This window comes from Panulirus ornatus, chromosome 30, assembly GCF_036320965.1.
Source record: "Panulirus ornatus isolate Po-2019 chromosome 30, ASM3632096v1, whole genome shotgun sequence".
Classification (NCBI taxonomy): Eukaryota; Metazoa; Arthropoda; class Malacostraca; order Decapoda; family Palinuridae; genus Panulirus; species Panulirus ornatus.
This window is the reverse complement of record NC_092253.1, coordinates 3422483-3442762: the sequence shown is the minus strand read 5'-3', so window position 1 is coordinate 3442762 and position 20280 is coordinate 3422483. Positions and strand designations below refer to the sequence as shown.

At 43.9% G+C, this 20280-nt stretch overlaps 1 protein-coding gene across 6 annotated transcripts in view; it reads left to right on the top strand.

Annotated features, from left to right (window-relative positions):
- The window catches only part of LOC139758333 (uncharacterized), a 102806-nt gene extending 97558 nt beyond the window's left edge, over nt 1-5248 (top strand). For all 6 annotated transcript variants that reach the window (XM_071679611.1, XM_071679610.1, XM_071679616.1 and 3 more), the window contains one exon: nt 1366-5248. In XM_071679611.1, the coding sequence (XP_071535712.1) occupies nt 1366-2006 (641 nt within the window). In that variant the 3' untranslated portion in view covers nt 2007-5248. The remainder of the gene's footprint in view (nt 1-1365) is intronic.
- The last annotated feature ends 15032 nt before the right edge of the window (nt 5249-20280 follow it).

Sequence of the window (20280 nt, the reverse complement as noted above, 5' to 3'; positions counted from 1 at the left end):
CCTCCATGCCACTTGGAGATGACTGTGCCTCTGGTGCCTGCGAGGGTATTATTCTGGTGATGACGGACGTGTCCGTCAAGATAGCGCCGCGGCGTGGACTGTACGTGGAATAATGCCCCACTTTGGTCTCTCCCCACATCACTCCTCCTCACTCAATACATCCCTCCCTTCCTCTTTCCCATATTCCTTCTTTCTGACTTCTTCCTTCCCTTTACCATTCTTACCTCAACCCATTCGAAAATTAGATTGACGTCTTTGTACGACCTTTCCATCTGTTTATGTATGATTTTACATCTATCCCTTCCCCCAAGAGCTTTACACCAAAAAGTCCACAGATACTGAGACCCCCCCCCCCCTCTCTCTCTCTCTCTCTCTCTCTCTCTCTCTCTCTCTCTCTCTCTCTCTCTCTCTCTCTCTCTAGTCAGCAAAAGTGGGAGGGGCGTTGTCTCGGCTAGTAGGGAGGGAGAGGGGAGGCGGGAGAGGCCGAGGTCGTACGCTGCCGCTCGCTCCCAGTCTCACACAATCGATACAAGCGGCTGGCTGCCCTCAAAAGCTCCGCTAGAGGAGGAGGGAGGAGGAGGAGTATGAAGAGGAGGGAGAGAGGGAGGATCTTTTTGCCCTCTCCATATCCCCCTTTTCCCCATTTCTTTTCCTTGCTTTTCTTTTACTTCTCCAGTTTTGCCTTGCTATTTTAATTCTCCATCATCACATCCCTTCGTCCACCTCCTGTACTTTTTCTCTTGCATGCAATACGTTGGAGTGTTCTGCAATTCATTCTTGCTGGATGTTTTCCAATAGAAGGGGATTTGCCTCCAGTTCGATTCCTATAATACTAGTGTACTCTAAAGCGAGTGTTGTCATTGCAAGGCCCATGACGTATGTTCTCCACGTCATTCCTGCTCTCTTGGTTCCAAGCTGCACAGTGAAGGTACATTTCCATGACTGTTAGTCAACCTAGACGCAAGTGTTTGCATTTTGGAGGTAACCCTGTGACATCGGGGTATGTTTTTAACCTGAGGGGATCCCTTTGGTTTTGAATCGAGGAAAACGGGAGTCTTGTTGGGGCGACTTTAGCAATCTAGTCCAGGTGGCTCACTCGCAATATGGCTAGTTTTTTCTTCTTCTTAAGTACCTGTTTTTTGATTTTCAGTGAAGGCTTTGATGTTGCACTCGAGTTGATACAATGTATTAATCTCGAGTAATCTTCCCTTGCGTGTGTTTCTGATGATGTTGATACACTGGGTAATATCTTTTAACTATGTATTTAATACTTCTCTTTTTTTCCCTTGATACAATGTATTAATCTCGAGTAATCTTCCCTTGCGTATGTTTCTAATACTTCTCTTTTTTTTCCCTTCACAACAGAAGACGAGATAGACGTCGTCAGCGTTGGCAGCCCGGACAGTGGGTACTCCGGCAGTTCCAGCAGAAGCACCACAAAACGACACGGCGACACCACCTACATAACGACGACAACCACCGCCAGTGGTGGGATGAAAAAGATTGTCAGGGTTCGCACCAGTTCCCTCCCTGCGAAGCCCTCCAGACGGATTCGCAAGCAGCTGCAGCAGGCCATGGCGGCCGGGGTGAAGAGACGTGGCTCTGGCGTTGCGACGCCCCACGGGAGCGTCGTCCTGCTCCGGAAGACTGGTGCTTCCGCCTCGCAGCTCAAGACCCCCAAGAGAATGCAGAGGAATCTGGTGCCGCGGAAGCGCAGGTCGCCGAAGTCCGACTCCGACGATCCCGAGAAGCGACACCTACACAACTCCCTGGAACGCATGAGGAGAGTGGACCTCCGGAATGCCTTCGAAGAGCTGCGGTCGCTCGTTCCAGAACTGTGCGATCGTGACAAGGCGCCCAAAGTAGAAATCCTGAAGAAGGCGTCCGATTACTGCCACAGCGTCGTTGTGAAGGAACAGACTCTGTTACAGGAAATCGAAAGGCAGAAGCGATACCACACTGAATTGCGGAAGCGACTGCTTTCGTTACAGAGACAATTACGTTAATTAGGACTCTCTCTCTTACATTGTTTCGTAGTCAAATTTTAGGTGTAGATGGGGGCATGCCTCAGGATTGCCCTAGATCACAGTGGTGCCTGAAGGAGGTCTTCGTCGCACTGATGGTCCCCCCCACACACACTGAACTGTAGAAATAATGTAGATATAATGTGTGTTTGTTCAAAGCTCAGGGCGAATCGTCGCTTCTGGAGTGATCTGTGTCAGTTGATAACTTTTTTTGAGTCGAGGGGGACCAGCAGCGCGCTGCAGGTCTGTCGCTCTTCTTATTGAGGGAATTTAAAGTGTTCAAACAGTGTACTGGACCTAAAAGGCGATGCCCGCTCCTTGTGGGGCGTAAAGCCTTGACGGCAAGAGCAAAGCCATTGTCGCTTGACTTGGGAGGGTCTTTTCCGCCTCCTAAAAGGCATTCTCCCGGTAGGCATAGAAGAATCCAAACGGTTCTGCAACCGCCGTCATCTGCAGCAGCTGTAATATATATATATATATATATATATATATATATATATATATATATATATATATATATATATATATATATTACAGGAGTGCGGTGTACATACAAGCATAGACTTAAGTTTTGAATGTATAAATCAAATTTAATGTGTGTAGACAAGTTAATTATTACTATTCTATTTAGTGTGTAAGGGTATGGTCACGGATGTACCTTGTTTCGGCTCCCTGTGTATAAGGGAGCTTGTACAGCAGAATAATGATTACTTTGTGATACATGTATTATATATATATATATATATATATATATATATATATATATATATATACACAACCTGTAGTGGCACGGCATGGCTTGGAGAGGGGAAAAAAGATCACACCATGTTTAACGACACAGGTGTAGTGAGGTACTGTCTGTGTGTGTGTGGAGACTTCGCGGGGTGTCGTGTGTCTGCATCGCCCTTCCTTTGTTGGCTAGTGTATGCCTACACTCGCGTGAAATTATTCAAGAATTATGATATTTGGATAAATGAAGGAAATTGACTTCGTTTAACAACTGTGTATGATAGCATCGGTACACTATGGTGTACATGATCAAAAGATGAAAAATTGGCTGATTTTATGGGAGACTAGTTCCAATTTTTTTTGTGTGTGTGTGTAAAATATACATATTTTGAAACGGCTGACCACGAATTAGTAAGTTGTTAATTAAAATTAATTAACCTTTGAGCTGTTGTGTATTTGCGCATTCAACAATTTTCTTACAATATCATCCCCATTACTGAATTTATTGGTCGAAAATAGCTTATAGTTTAAAGTGAGAAAGCTATAATTTATTTTTTAATCCAAATGTCAATTACGGAAGTGAGTAGCCGTATATTTTGCTTCCATATATATTTTTCTTAATGTGTGTGTGTGTGTAGGTGAGGGTTGCATTGCCTTTGTAGACTAGTACTCTACTACCGCTCTGCCTACCCTTGTGTTGCCATGATTAGGATTAAGAGGGGGAAGATTGCATATCCTACACCACACGTGGATGTTCCACACCTCTCGCCATTTGCCCATCGAGTGATTCCCTTGTCCTTTGCCAGTTGTCAGAAGCCATTTTCCCCTCCTCCTACTGCCTGCCTTCCTGTCTTTCTTTCCCTCCACTTTCCCAACCTTCCATTTACGATTTAATTTGCATATACCACTCGCGCATCGTTATTATTTATCTTGCTTCGTATCCATCTCATTAATTATTATATTCTCGAGTCATTGTCATCATCCCCCATGTTTCACTCCTAACATTTCGTTGTTATGGTTACGGCATACATAGTCCCTGTACTGCCAGTCACTCGCTCATCGCGTATTCACTTCATGTGGTCAATACATTTTTTTTTTAATTCATTTTCGTTATAGTTAACACCCTTTCCCTCCCTCCCCTATCCTCCTTCTTACCTCCCTTCTTTCTTTCAAAGCTAAAATGAATATTGTTCTACTGTACTTTTTTTTTTTTTTTTTTTTTTTAATGCTAAGTGTATTTAGACAAGCCTATACCAACCACCCTCCACTGTAGATCCTCGCATTCTAACTTTAAATTTCAAAAGTCCGCTGCTCCTAACTCATCGTGATTAACCAAAAGCCAGTAGTTCAAAAAATGATGTTTTCGTAACAGGACGTACCATATTGTTCCATGATAGATATATATATATATATATAGATAGACATCTGTAGTTTTTGTCGGGTTAAAACTTGGGGAAAGTGTGATCTCGCTGCACATTACTTTTGGGCATTATTTGCTTCCGTTGAACTCCTCTGTTGTCAGTAGATTATTAAGCCAAACTGTAACAACCTTTGTTTCGTAAACCTATTTCGTATGTAACAAAAAGTGGTCAAGGATTATTTGGTTCCATTATTTTATATATATACATGTTATTTTTTCCCCTTTCCAATATGGTGTTTTTAAAGGATTTTACTTTGCTTACATTGGAAAATGCATTTTCTGTGTGATTACATACTTATATGTACGTATATTGGTATATTCTGATAATTTTATTTGGCCTCTTTTTTTTTTTTTCCATATTGACATTTGTATATACAACTTAAGTGAGCAGCAGATAGTGTAACTGGATGTGGGCCTGGTAGTTATTGGAGGATGGCGCTGTACCCTTTGTACTCGAAAACAGTGGTAGAAGGCACTGGACAACCGTCCTATCCCTCCCTCACACTCTCCCTCCCTCCCTCCCGGTACTGGTTCAAACTCTTAACGTTTTGTCTCTTTTAAGTAGCACGAGTTCCCCTTATACCATGTTATCTCTCCCCCCCCCCCCTTTTTTTTTTATTAATACAGTCTTCTGTATTCATTGGCGTTGAACTTTCACGACGGGATTGCATCTGTAGGATGTTTAGCTTAAAAAAAAAAAAATGAAACGTATCAATTTCGTGGACATTTTATCTCTGCGACGGAACCACCTGAAGCATTTTAAATGACAAAGGGAGAGGACGATTTGGAAATTGTAGAAAAGAAAATTTACCAGTACTGTGTAACTTTGTTTTCCCCCAAAAAAATCCTTACACTCATTTGGCCCATATATACATATACTCCCGGTTGCGTAGAAGCTTTTTTCAGAGAAAGTTGATACGAAGATGTAAGACTCAGTTAGTGTATCTTTTATTTCTGTATTTTGCATAGTTTCTCTGAAGAAGGCATCTGCGCCAGCCGAACTGTTACAATTATATATATATATATGTATGTATATATATATATATATATATATATATATATATATATATATATATATATATATATATATATATATATATATAATCCATTTGTCTCTAGCAGGGAGAAAACATTTTTACGTGTTGACTACCACCTTAGGTGTTAGGAGAGGTTAAATATTTACTGCTCAATTTTTTCTGAACCCAGCATTATTTTTATATATAAAATGTTCCAGAAAAAAATAGCCAAAAATATTTATACGGCATAACTTTTTTTCATGTGCCACCCCCAACTATCAACATATGTTGTGTCCCAAGAAGTTAGAGGAAATTTAATTTTTTTTTTTTTTCCTTTAGCACAGATTAGGTAAACAGGTAGTAGTTGTAGTTCGTAGGAACATTTTAAGGTAGGAGAACCTCTGTGAACGCTGTGCTAGAGTGATCCAACACCTCTGCCAGTGGCCTGTTCAAGAATGGTGAGGAAGTTAAGGGAGGAAAAAATAAATTTAATAAGAAGAGTCTCTTGCTGTGTCCACCATCACCTTCAGGGAGTTCCCGAAGGGAACAACAGGCGTCAGAGATAGATAGATTTATAGATAGATACTTTTTCAAAGAGCTGTTTCGCTTTTTTTCATAAAGTTCCATAATTGTATGAAACAATAATAAACTAATTTTCCAATGCATATACAGTAATAGAAACCATTTTTTTAAGTTTTATGATATGGGACAATATCTTCGCGAGCTCAGGTTTGTAATGTAATCATTAACCGAGTTCTTTATTAAAGATTTATTAAAAAAAAATTCTTTCAATTTCCTTTTCTTTTTTTTCATATTTGATATATGTATATCTGTAGTTCCAGTACTAGCCTTTGTATCCTTGATTGGATACAGTGGCACTAGGGATGCATTCCGTCAGACCTGAACACCACAAGTCACATTTTCTTTAGTTGTCTGCACTTCCTTCTGATCGAGCAGCCTTGCCACATTTCACCTTAACGTTACGCTTTCACGACCGAATCATCCTTCACCAGACCACTTTCCATGACTACAGCTCTTCGACACGTTCCAGTCTTAACCCCCCCCCCCCCCAACGTCTTACCACGCTATTGTCAAACACATTCGGGAAGCCGCCTAGACATTCACTTCATCTCCCCACCACATGTTACCCTTTCCCGAATATGCCCCTTCCACTGGTGATTCCCATTTGTTATTTTCACACCAAGAACCTCCCCTTTACGTTTACTGATAAGTGTTCACCCCTGCTCTCCTTTGGCCCTGTTTTTCAACCCCTACACTTTCCTCTTGACCCCCTGCCGCTTTCTCAATCACTTGCACTCTTTCCCTCTTAATACAGCTCACATACACACACCTTTTGCTAGCAACATTAATTTGTCATCCAACCACTCGCTACCCTTTCTCAACTCCCACTTTAAACGCCTGCCACACACATCTCTTGCACATGCCAGCACCGCTTCCCCTAAATATTCCTCACCCATTCCCCTTGCTTCGTTTTACTTTTACCTTTGCCACTCTAAACCCCCCCCCCCCTCCATCTCTCCAGGTATTTCTTCACACACGTTTTCCAGCTCACCTACTTTCGCTGCTCTCTTCAATCTTACTGTTACCTCTTTACAGAGAATCCTATAAATCTTCAACTTATCCCTCACCTGGTAATGAATATTAACCTATATTAACCAGTTATGGCTAATGAATAGATATGATAAACATAACTTACTCGGCTTCATTTACAATCAATCGCTCATGCCTTTAACGGCTTATGAATTATGTAAAAGTCTTCGTAAACTGTTGCTATGGTGTGGTTTGTCGATCCACCCCCTCCGCCTCTGGGGTTCAAACACCACACCTACTGCTTTACTGCATTTCCGGAACAATTGATCGTCTACCCATCCCTTACTTGCATTAGGGTGTCAGTATTATCAAAACTTCATCTAATCTTGATTGCAGATTCACTTAATGCACTCACTGTCTCTTCCCTAATTTCTCGATTTCTTTAAAAGAATTCATACCAACAATTCGGCGTATTAATAAACCGGTACCGATTCGTTAAGGCCTGTCTACACGAGCGGGCCTGATCGGCGGGTTTGCCCGTTAACGGGCAAATTCTGGCGGGCCTGCCCGTGAATGTTGTCCACACGACCGAAGTGATGAACAGCCGGGCCTGGCCTGCCCGACGATGTAGCCAGGAGCGGGTGGAGTGCGGTACGAGAACCATGGTGCCTAGCATTGTCAAGAAAAAGATTTTGTGCGTCTGGCAGGGTAGAAACTCTAGCTACCGGGCACCAGCTCGGTGATTTCGCTCGGCGGGCTTTCGGGCAATTTGATAGTTTGCCCGTCAAATATGCCCGTTAACGGGCAAGCCCGCCGATCAGGCCCGCTCGTGTAGACAGGCCTTTACAGCGTATTGGGAGTGGCCGCCGATTCCGTTTCATTGTTATTCTAGTGTTCGCGTGGAACGGAGGTGTCTGGGAGCTTTGAGTGTTTTAACGAGTCCCGGAAGAATCTGAAACAGTAATGTGTCCTCAAGAGCTCTAAAACGTTGTGAAGTGTTTTAAGAACAATCTTGAAGGAAGTCAAAGTGTTAAAGTAGTATTCTGCATGACTGTAAACATTGTAGATGCGTTAAAAGTAAATTCTGAAGGATTTGATAAGTGTTCCGCCGGGTCTTGTTGTTTAGAGGTGGTCTGAATTGTCCCAGAGTAAACAAATGCGGATAAAATAGAACCCATATTTCACCTTATTTCGAGTTTTCTCCGACTTACCTTTCGGAGGACGTGCTGCTTTAACCAAGATCTGTTCTGTTATCGTATGCTCAAAAAACTATTTTCATTATAATACACTTATTTGCATAAGGAAACTTTCCATGCAACACGCCACTGCTCTCGACGTACAGACGATGAAAACCACCGGTAACAAACTTAGGGCTTTAATATGAACCAAATAATCCGACCTAACTTTAACTTAAACCAGCTATCTGGGGCTGTTGTTCGACTGAATAATCATCTGAACATTTTCAATGGTCACTTGGTATATTACAGTAGGTCACGTGTGGTTCTCACCGTGTCATAACGTAATTTTGTCCTTGTCGACCCTCATCGCCAGACTGTTGACATGGCCTCATTGTTTCGCACGAAGAACCCCCTGATATAAGGTTTTAAGTGTGTGTGTGCGTGATGAAAGCCTTAATTCAAACATACAACACCAGAAAAGTATCATTGAATATAATACGTTTATTGTGGAAGATGTAGTGTATGGGAATGAAATATGGGCCATAAAATCGTCCTTTTAATTTCAGCCATTTAGACTGTGGTCCGTTTTGAGGTGCTGGGATGTCCTCTGAAGTTTCATAGAAAAGAACATAGCCTGTCTTACCCACGAGTCATACGGTAGTAATATGATGACCTAGTGATTTATAATGACCTTGTCTTTCAGTGATTAGTGTTTGTGTTGCTTTCTTCTGTGCATTGCAAATAGATTTCGGGTTACACATTCAGATTACGACTGCAGCGCAAATATGAATGTTACGAAATTCTGGACAAGCAAATGACATGGCACGTAGCTCTGTTGCAGCAAGGGAACTCAGCATCCAGAGCAAAGAGTACAAGACTAACCTTTAACTGAACAATTCCCCGATTATGCCATAAAGACTAATGAACTTAAGTGATACATCTCATAAGGTCGTGACAGTCGACCATCCTTCCTGAAAAAATAAAGCTATTAACAGCCGAAACGAGACTGTAACACTGTGACATAAAAGGTTTTCATGAACACAGTTTGTATCTCGAGCATGCACCGTTATGTACACCAAGAGGAAGAAAACAAGGAAAGGAAAAGACTTTAACGAGGTGGGTGAGGCCGTTTTGGCAGCCTGCATGCTGAATCCCACACACCTGTCGTCTCCCGGCCAGCCACCTGTACTGCATTCTCTGCATATAGATAAGGTAAAACAATATTATATAACACTTATTTAACTTATAATTGTGTTTTAGGGACTCCTGAAGCTTTTCAATGTTGGTGTCTTTCATTTAGAATAAAATATGCAGGTGGTAATTTATATTTCTTACTTATTCTAAGATATTAATTGAAGTAACAGTGGGGAAGGATGTAGAGGTTAGGGAAAATATTAGGTGAAACACCAGCCAAAGGTTTCTGTGAAAATCTCACATATAGCTTTCACTTGATGCTGAAATATGCTTTGATTTTCAATGCTTTGGTGGAAATATACGGACGGCTATGTCTGCAGCTTCCCTTCACATACAGAAAAATGTTCTTTGAACTTGTTTCATTCGCTGAAAGGCTGTGTCAGTGACGAATGTACACAACGCCCAGCAATTCCATGTAAACTGTAGACCATTACAATCACAAATCATTCTAGGAACATTAAAGGTTAAGTAACTCTGCTGCTAGGGGAAGTTCGGTGAGGTTTCATTAGTTTCTGTTGATTTCTAGACGTGTTTCGACTACTGCAATATTAATACACCCCACGTTTTCCCCGACCTTCACCGCCCTCCCCACTATCGACATGCGTATTTCCGTAGGAAAAGAAGGAACGGAAATTACCACCTCCGGTTTTTATTCTATACTAATTCCAGCAAATAACTAAGTGAAATAACTAGGTGAAGATGAGATAGGTTGTAAAAAGAACAAGATAACTAAGATAGGTTGAAATGGATTATAGCGCCATCCAAACACGGAGGTACGTCGCGAACGCTGACTTAGTGAGTATGTCTGAACAAACACATCATTATACCAGGAAGAAAAATGTACGATAATCAGTATTATGTGATAATTAGGACATTTACGCAGTCATTTACCCGATCGCCGAAAAAACTAATCCAGAGAGCCCTCCCCCTCTTATGCTGCGGTGAATTAGAATTACATGAAGTCAGGAATTTAAGTTACTGGAGATGTAAATAGGAAATTAAGACATGGGTCACATGTCCAGATAACAGTATAGCTAACATCATGACTATGAATTAGACATGTAATTTATTAAACTAACCAGACATTCGACTTTGAGGCTTTGTCTTCGAAATTGGGAAATCGGTACAACTAAAGGACTATAAAACAATGAGATTGACGAGAAATACAACGTTTAAAATGAATCGCTCTCCGCTCGATCTTAAAAAGCACACAGCGGATCGGAAACCTTAAAAACAGCAGTTGTAAAACTTGAAAATAAACCAGTGATTAAACTGGAAGCGCTCGAAAGCAAAAAGACACGATACGTCTATACAGACACAGGAGACATTACCAGTTTGCAATATGCGGACGGGCATATTAGCGGCCGCTGATGTTTCGACGCCATAATCACACGTTATATGGTGTCCGACAACGCTGATCTAGTATTCACCGTGTGATCGGATCTTTGAAAACACATCCTTAAATGAGTCAATCGGTGCTCACACCTGGCTTTGCCACCACACCACTCCCTCACGACACTCGCTGCTGCATCTGCTGCGTGACCACTGCTTGCCTAAGAAAGGGTCTGTTGATGTTTTCGTCGCTACTGCTGCTGTTCTTGCCGCTGCTGTCGTGTTCTGCTTGATAGGGATCCTTTGAAAGGCTGCAATAGGTATGAGGAAGCGACCGACTTCACGCGCGTGGTTAAACACGCTTAACAGCTTACGTAAAACTCTTACCGGTCCAAGGGGGTTGGTCTCGTATAGACTTTACTGGGGTCATGATACGGTTTAGAGGTGGGTTCTCGCACAGCCCTCATTGGGGTCCTAATGCAATGCTGAGGTTGGTCTCGTTCACACCTCACAGTTAAGTGTGCCCGAGATAACCAACAACTTACAAAGTTAGGTGATGGTGAGCGAACTTAACGAAGATAACATTTGTTTTACGTTAATTATGGGAAATATTGGTGAGAGACGGTCTTACAGAAGGCAAGGGGATGGATGTTTGCCTCGTTCCTTCTCCGTAGCTTAGCACAGACAAAAATCATGGCGAGGGAAAGGCAAGAGGAGGAAAGCCCCACGGGGCTGGTCAGTAAATGGTTACCTAGCTTTTAGGTCAGGGTAATTACATATTTTCACTGTGTACGTACAAGGGGGTAAAGACAAGGTTCACGAGTAAGGTTAATAGACTCCCCTTCACACATGAATAGTAATAACGAATGGTAACCGCACATATAATCAACAGCCCGCCGAGGAAGAGAGCTCCTAGGCTGCAGGATTATTTTCGAGATTTCTTAAGGTCTCCTGTGCCCCAGCATGTACAAACAACGGGGGAGGAGTAAATGAAGGGGACCTTGAACTATATAGCTTTTGATGACAAAGTTTGATTCTGCCAGCTGATGTGAATCAGTCTTTTGCTGCATTGGTAGTAGTTTTTTTGTGTGCGTTTGTTTGTGCCATTGATTTATTGATTTTATCTTTGGGAATGATTTAATAACTTTAGCACTGCCTGAGCCTAATTGGAGGAGTTTAAAAGATTTGAGGGAAATTTAGTCCAGATAGCCAGACCAGGTGAACCAGTCTAAAGTCAGCTAAATATTATACACACACACACACACACACACACACACACACACACACACACATTTAAGTAGGCTGAGGGATCAGAAATCATCATAAACAAAGGAGTAAAGAAAGAAACTGAGTAATGAAATGTTTTTAAAGGTCTCGCTGAGATTAAAGAGGGAGGGATCTAAAAGATATAGTCATTGGGAATGAACATAGATTCAAGATATCTGAAGGGCTTCAAAAAAAAGGTGTGTAATCAGAGGAAAGAAATGTTCAGTGTCTTTTTTTTTTTTTTTTTTAGATGTTCTAAAGGCTGTTCAGCATGAGGAAATGCCCAACATCACATACAGGAACCCATGGAAAGTAATGGACAGGGCGTGGAGAGCAGGAACAATTTCAGGGGATGATCATTAGTTCGAGGGCTTAATAAAGACCTGGGAACATAAAGCCTAGTACATGGGAAAAATTTAAGTGAAACTAGAGAGAAGGGTGCTCTCTCGCTTACAAATGGGACGTTTGTGGAAGTTTATGGGTTCGTTGATGAAAGGTTTGGGAAAGTTCAGGGTATACAGAATCAGTGTATAAGAGGTGGTCACTGTGTAATAAACTGAGTGAGAGAACAGTTAATGTGGACAGCATGCAGACGTTTCAAGATATTTATGATAGCAGAGATAGTTCAAGAGATGGGGGGTGGGAGGCACGAGTGTGAAACTCCCTCACCGCAGGGTACAAATAGGTAACTACACACACACACACACACACACACACACACACACACACACACACACTGTGTGGAAGGATTCAAGCCATTCCTATTGGGACTCCTTTGAAGTCCTCCACGGGTAGAAGACATCAGCTTGGGGATGAGAGAAGACGTCTTGAATTCGCGGCAGGAGGAATTTAAGAGACATGGGGGACGGAAGATGACAAATTTGGCCGAATTATGGAAACGGGAGGGAACTTACTCGAGCGAGCCGCGCCACCCCTGGATGTGTGTGTGTGTGTGTGTGTGTGTACCGGGGTGGATGGTACGCCGGTCTAGCCAGACGGCAGCGGCGGTTGGTCGGTCAGCTGCGGTGACTGGAGTTTAATCGGAATTTATTAGCAGTGGGTCAGTGAACCTGAGTGAGATCAGGTTTGGTCGGAATTTACAAGGAAAGGAAAAATATAAACCAGATTCTCATTATATAATATTTGTACTGGTTATCTTGCCTTGTGCCTAACTTAGGAACCACCGAGTCTTCATAACATGATCTTGGGTCATCGTAGCGTACCCTCAGGTCATCACAGCATGGTCCCTGGGTCATCATGATATAACCTTAGGTCATCACGACATACCCCCAAGTTGATGATAATATAACCCTAGGTCATCATAACCTAGGACACCCTAGCATAACCATAAATCATAACATAACCCAAGGTCATCATAGCATAACATTAGGTCATCCTAACATAAATCTAGGTCATCATAACGTAAATCTAGGTCATCACAACATAACCCGACGTCATCATAACATAACCCTGGAATAGATCATTATCATAAAATCCTGGGGCATCTAAACGTAAGCTTAGGTCATATTAACATATCCCTTGGTCATCAAGACATGACCCCCGAGTCATCATATCGTGATCGTAGGTCATCAATAACAAAACCCAAGGTCAGCATAGCGAACCAGTTCTTAGGTCATCTTAAGCTTTGTCATCAAGGGTCATCAAAAACATAACCCCTCCAAGGTCATCACAGAATGACGCTAGGACATCATGACCCAGACCTAGATTATGATAACGTTGACAAATACGTCACCTTATTAGCATACTATATGAGATTTTTTTTTTTTTTTTGAGACGTGATTTGTTTTAACTTTGGTGCACCTGTTGAACCCCACCCACACTCGCCTCCGGGTTTATAGTTCACTCCCAGTTCTGACGCCAACCAGGTGTGATTAGCAGCTTGTGGCCGACGTTGAAGATTGGCCATAAATCACGGTCGAATTACTCAACAAAGCCTTTTCAGAACCGGTCGAATAGAGAAGAAAAGGCGTCAGTGCTGGTCGAATAAATCAACAAACCCTGGGAACCGGTTTTTTAAAATCAATACAGCCATATGAAGCGAAGATGATGATGCCAGTAATTGTATATGTCATTATTGTATATGTTTCTAACGTCATTCTTTAACCTTCATCTTGAATTGCAAATATGTCAGAAATTATAACAAGATTATGTAACCCAAGGACCCATTTTACGGGGTTCTTGTACATTTGAGGCTGCGCTGTAGTCAGCTGCAGGGAAATGATACTCTTCTTTGAAGGCAGAGTCCGGTAACACCTCTAAACAGACACACACATCTTGTGTGTGTGTGTATATATATATATATATATATATATATATATATATATATATATATATATATATATATATATATATATATATATATATATACTATTTACCTCTACACCCCGAGAATCGAACCCCGGACCATCTGTGTGGCAGCCAGGTATCTGAACCCTCCTGTGCCAGGTTGTTAAGAAGCTGTTCTAAGCTCTTCGTGGCCTAGGGGTTAGGCTACCTGGCTGGAACACAGGTGGTCCGGGGTTCGATTCTCGGGGATAGTGGTAAATACTTTACATCAGATATCTACATTACATGATATATATATATATATATATATATATATATATATATATATATATATATATATATATATATATATATATGTATATATGGTGTGTTCGTTCGTTCATGGTAATGTGCACATGCAGTTGTGTGTGTGTGCGCGTGTGTGTGTAGATACGTTGGCAAGTAAAGTTATTCCCTGGACACCAACTGTGTGTTCAGATACCTCCACGCCTTCATCTGTCTTCAAGATGGATCTCTTATATTAACACTTCCTAAGTACCCGTTCATCAGTCACCCGGCCAGGTGTTCAGACCAGGTGTTCGGCGGTGGAGAGAAATTGAGTGGGGGGGAGGAGTGCGAGTGATCCCTGGTTACTTGGGGAGGAGGAGGAGCAGCGTATCATCGCGCTCCGGCTGTGTGTGTTGTCGCCGTCCGTTGACTCGTCAGACGTGTGGTCAGACAGTACACGCAAGAGACCAAGGCAGAGAGAGAGAGAGAGAGAGAGAGAGATAGAGAGAGAGAGAGAGAGACTTGAGTATGGAGCAATGGTGAGAGGGAGAGAGCAAGGAAGGGATATAGGAGCAGAGAGAGAGAGAGAGAGAGAGAGAGAGAGAGAGAGAGAGAGAGAGAGAGAGAGAGAGAGCAAACACTATCCTTGGCGAAGGTGAAACAGAGGCGTCGTCTCAAATCCTCGCCGGCAGCCAGCCACAGAAGAGGAAGTGTGTGGCGTAGAGGTGCTGAGAATTTGACCCATCTCGACCTCCGCGCGACCTTGTAAGGCACCCCCCCCCCCCCTCCTCCTCCTCTCCCACCCTTCCCCAAAGGTGTCCATGGACCTGAAAAACCTGTTATGGTCCCAGGTCGTTCACCCCGAAGAGCCTGTGTGGGAATAAGGCGGCAGCTCGGGGAGAGGGGCAATGACCTGGGCCCGGGGAACATCTCACCTTTGTGTCGGGCTGGGTTTAGTGGTCTATGTACAGGTCCGCTCTCCTCCCCACACCCCAGCACCTGTGCCACTGACACCTGCTGTGTGCCTGACACCACTTGGCCACCAAGAGAGAGATAGAGAGATAGTGAGAGCGAAAGAGAGAGCCGGAACATGGACCTGCCATCGTGATAAAATGACTTGTTTTGAAAGCATCCGCTACACTAACACTTTACCGTATTGTAACGTTAGCATGCACGTACGTGCGACCACAGCTCTGCCACAAGCAGTGGATGGCATTCCTCCGGGTCGGCGGCGGGTATTTCCTGGTGGAGTGTGGTAACTTACGTACGATTCGTCCTCGCCACTGGGGAGATGCCTGGCTGGAGCCGAGGGTTGGGGTGGATGAGAGGGAGGAATGACAGTTGGAGCGAGTCTGAGCGGCCGTTATCAGCAGCGAGGCGCGCTCGCTGAATTAATGCATCTCCGATTTGATTATGGAAGCTGTGTGACGGAAGGGTCGGTTGGAGATCAGCAGATTGATGAAAGACTTAATGCTTGTGATGCATAATGCAAGGGAGGAGTGCACCAATAGTGCTAGTGTCTCACGATATATATATATATATATATATATATATATATATATATATATATATATATATATATATATATATATATATATATACACTTGACGATGCTCTGATATAGGGTCCAGGGTCGTTGAGGGCTTCTGGGCGTGACACACGTACCTGGCTGGACCCAGCTCATTATTTAGCCATTATCAAAAAAGTTATGCATCTTACACTGTAGTCGATATTACGTGCACTGAAAAACTGTTTCAAGGTCAGCATTTGATGTTTCGACACAGTTCTCTTCCTTTACCTAGAATGTTTATGAAAAAATACCTGTCGTGGACTGTGATATGATTTACTGACGTATGATATATAGCTGAAGATGAAGATTAGCTGGTTGGTCCACTGACAAAAACTCCGAATATTTATACAGGCGTAGGACTTAACAGTGGCCGGTATGACTCTTAAAGTACAATTTGGATTGCCGTGCATACCAGATGCTCCAGGTATACCAGAGAGCTCTGCCTTTAATACAGAGTCAGGGGATGTGGGGGAAAAAAAAAGAGGTTGGGAGAACAAGACTTATTGGTGCTACTGTGCCAGCGGGTCTGACACACGAAGGAATCCTAGGGCAGTTACGCAATACATGCCGCTGAACTTTCATGTATTATTAACACCATTTTCTCTTGCCAGGGCTGACCTGGCACCAGGGACGATGGAGCACCCCCTTCCCCCATACTTGTGGCACCTTCGAGTTGTCTCTCCAGCACCTGCTCGCCTATCACAGAGGTCTTCCAGGTCCCACAAAGCGAGTCCTCCAGAGTTATCTCAAAGGCGTCTCTGGTTCGTGTAGCAGATTCTCAATCGTTGTTGGGGGTAAGTACATTCCAATATTTACAGGACTGATCCGAAAGACCTGTAGGCACTTTGGTCGAAAGCTTTAAACCAGTCTAAGCCATTGAGGTGTTCCTCGGCGTTCCCCAGTGGATAAGAATAGTTGCAGCAAGACCCGCTGGACGAGTCTTCGAAGTGTTCCAGGGTTTAACGTAGACTTGAGTAAGGTCTAAGCTAAACAAAATCTGTAGGCATGTCTCAAGTCTGTGTTTTAAACAAAATCTTGAGGCATGTCTCGATTGCTTTTTTTCTTAAGCGCCCACACTGCGGCAGAGACAATTGCCACGTAGATTCGAGACTCCGAGAGCCGCAGCCTCTCGTGAGGCTGCGGCGACGCTCGCGTCGTCAACCACCAACGTTGCCGTAACAATTCGCGCGGAGGATAACGACTCGACCAGTCGCGTCTGGAGGGCCAGGGTGAGGAGTAACTCAGCCTGGCTCATCACAGGGGAGAGGAGATGGGGTGAGGTACGGATGGGGGTCCTAGTAGCAGGGTGAGGATAAAGTACGACCCAGGATCACAGAGAAGGGCCTGGGATAAGGACTTCGCTGGAAATATGTTCCAGGAAGAGAGGAAATAGAGGACGCACTGGTGGCGCACTTGTGATCGGGGTTTGATAATCGACAAGTAAGGGAATGTGAATGGGATCCATTAAATGGGAGAACGACAACAGTGAATTGAGAACGTTAAGGACAGAGGTCGCAAGGGGAATGTTATTGCAACAATAAAAACAGACCGTACTGGGAGACGAAAAAAAAGATAAATAAAAGGTAGATAAGATATCGTCACAGTTGGTTTAGCTGGTGTTTTAACAGTTGGTTTAACTAGCGTTTTGTTTACTTTTCGTTCTGTAAGACGTTGGCTCAGCTCGCTATTTGCTGGGAGGAATGATGGCTCGCAAGATTATTCGTTACTGGACTGTAGTGACGGATATTATCTGGTGCAAGTGGGGCGCGCGGTCGTATAGACAGGTAACACCTATAGTTAGCTACGGTAAGGCGCGTTCGTAATAGTTACACATGTCATGTAAGTAATAGGATGGAAGGGGGTGGGGGGGGCATGCACCGCTACAGGTTCTACCGGTGGTTGCCTGTGGTTAGGTATATATGATTAATACCTTGTTAGAGGTCACTCACCAGATGACGGCCATGGTGATTGCTTTGAAGGTCTGGCTGCGTCAGCCAGCCACGCCGGGACTGGTTGGTTGGTAGGTCTGGCTGCGTCAGCCACGCCACCACTGGTAGGTAGGTAGGAAGGTCTGGCTGCGTCAGCCACGCCACCACTGGCAGGTAGGTAGGTAGGTCTGGCTACGTCAGCCACGCCACCACTGGTAGGTAGGTAGGTAGGTCTGGCTGCGCCAGTCTTGCCTTCACCGGAAAATATAAAAATTCTTTTCTATGAACATTGGGAAATCTAGCTTAGTGACATGCATGAATTCATTCGCCTAAGAAAAGCGGACTGAAAGCGGTCTCTTTACTGGCCCTCGTCAAGAAGTGTAAAAGCAAATGTTTTAATTTCAAGTTGCTTCAGTTTTGATCGTATAGGATTTTTTTTTTTTTTTTTTTTGGGGGGGGGGAACATTTTAAATGGATATTGATGAATTTTGTCTCTAACACCGTTTATCCCTTCTCACGCCGTTACTTCATGAAGGCTTATATGGTATGAGGAGGACAGCCGGGCGTCCTGATATATATATATATATATATATATATATATATATATATATATATATATATATATATATATATATATATATATATATATATGTAACATGAAGGGCGCGAGAGCCACAAGTACCACCCTCTCAGGAAAAAATGGGCCCGCGGGCCCCAACAGCCTGATTGATGAGGGGAGGAATACGGCAGCTTGAATACCTGATGCAGCCGTGGAGGTGAGCCATACATAAGCAGGGAAGACCAGCCAGCCCACTGGCCTCACGCGGCATAACCCGTGCATCGCGCCTTCAGACAAGTAAGTGACTGCGCGTCGGCGCACGACGGCTGCCGCTACTGTTTCAAGACCAGACGTAGTCTGTTTGCGTGTTCTGTCTTTCTGTTTGTCTGTCTCGTCTCTCTCAACACGAGAAGCCGAGGATGCCCCCAGGTACCGCCCCACGGTAACCCGTCGAAGACTACACGAGATCGCTGGGCGATTGGGCCAACATTTGCACCACCACCCATGCCGCCGCCGCCTGCCACTACCTCGCCTCACACGCCACCGCCGCTGGATGTGAAATAAGTTCTGAGACGCTCCCTGTATCAGGGCAATGGAGACGTTGAGAATCGTGCACCGCTCGATGGCTGTGTCCACTCCCTAAGCCTTTTTAAAAAGCCCAGGATGTGACTTGTCTCGGAAGAAGGCCTCGTCTTTTCGTGTTACAGTGGAAATCATTACCTGAGAGAGAGAGAGAGAGAGAGAGAGAGAGAGAGAGAGAGAGAGAGAGAGAGAGAGAGGGGTGGTTATGGTTAAGGGGAACAGGGGTTGTTGGCCCGTCTGCCGATGGCCAGCTTCTCCGGCTGGTGCAGCGGCAGACCTCGGGAAGGGGGTGGGTGCGGGGGGGGGGGGGGGGACGTTGAAGACCCACCTGAAGGAGGAGGAAGAGGAGCAGACCCGAGACGCTGGCCCGCCATCGGTCATGAAGTGATTATATCATTGAACCAGCGTCGCAAGCAGACCACTACCAGCACTAGCTAATCTAATTAGCCTCGGCGTCGCAACTGCGTCACAGAACTCCGACTCTGGGGGGCGGGGGTAACTACGACCCTTGAGGAACCTCCCTCACGTAAATTGGTCTGTGTAAATACCTGTAAAGTAACGTTTATTTAAGGACGTCACTCTCTTGACATTCAGGAGAGACCCGCAGACTTTTTTTTTTTACTACCCTCGCACAGTTTCACTGAAGCGATCCTCAGGTTAAACGTTGGTTGAACTACGACCATCTTGAACATAGTCTGCGTCGGGTCAGCAGGGTGTCTGAGATACCTCAGAATCGCTTCTGGTGTTCAGGGTTCGAACCTTTGAACTTCCGCTGAACTAGTGTATGTTTCGCGGGACATTTACCCTCTGTGGTTTTAAAGGATTGTTTTAGTTCATTTCATTTACTTTAGTTGTAACACTGGTTCATAAATCAGACTCCGTTTTAAACTTGGTTTATAAATCTGACTTTATTTTTCTACCTGGGTATATAGATCGGCTTGTTTTTGTTTTTCTTTACTAGGTTTTTGAGGCAGATCGATACACTTTTTAGCTCACCTTACCCCGCTTCCCGCGCGGAGAGCATTTTCGAAACAGCTGGAGGCTGTTATCTTTAGTAATAGTAATGATAATGACAGTAGTAGTAATAGTAATGATACTACTGCTAATGATGTTGATAATGATAGTAGTAGCATTAATGGTAATGGTATGGGGATGACGAGGTGTGGGAGGGGAGGCGAGGAGAGGTTTGTTTATCGTATCTACTAATTCATTTACCTCCCCACACTGCTCAGGTGTGCGGTCCACGTACTACTCCCTCTCGCGGCCTCCACGTTTGTTTCTCTCTCTCTCTCTCTCTCTCTCTCTCTCTCTCTCTCTCTCTCTCTCTCTCTCTCTCTCTCCAGCTCGCGCCACCTGC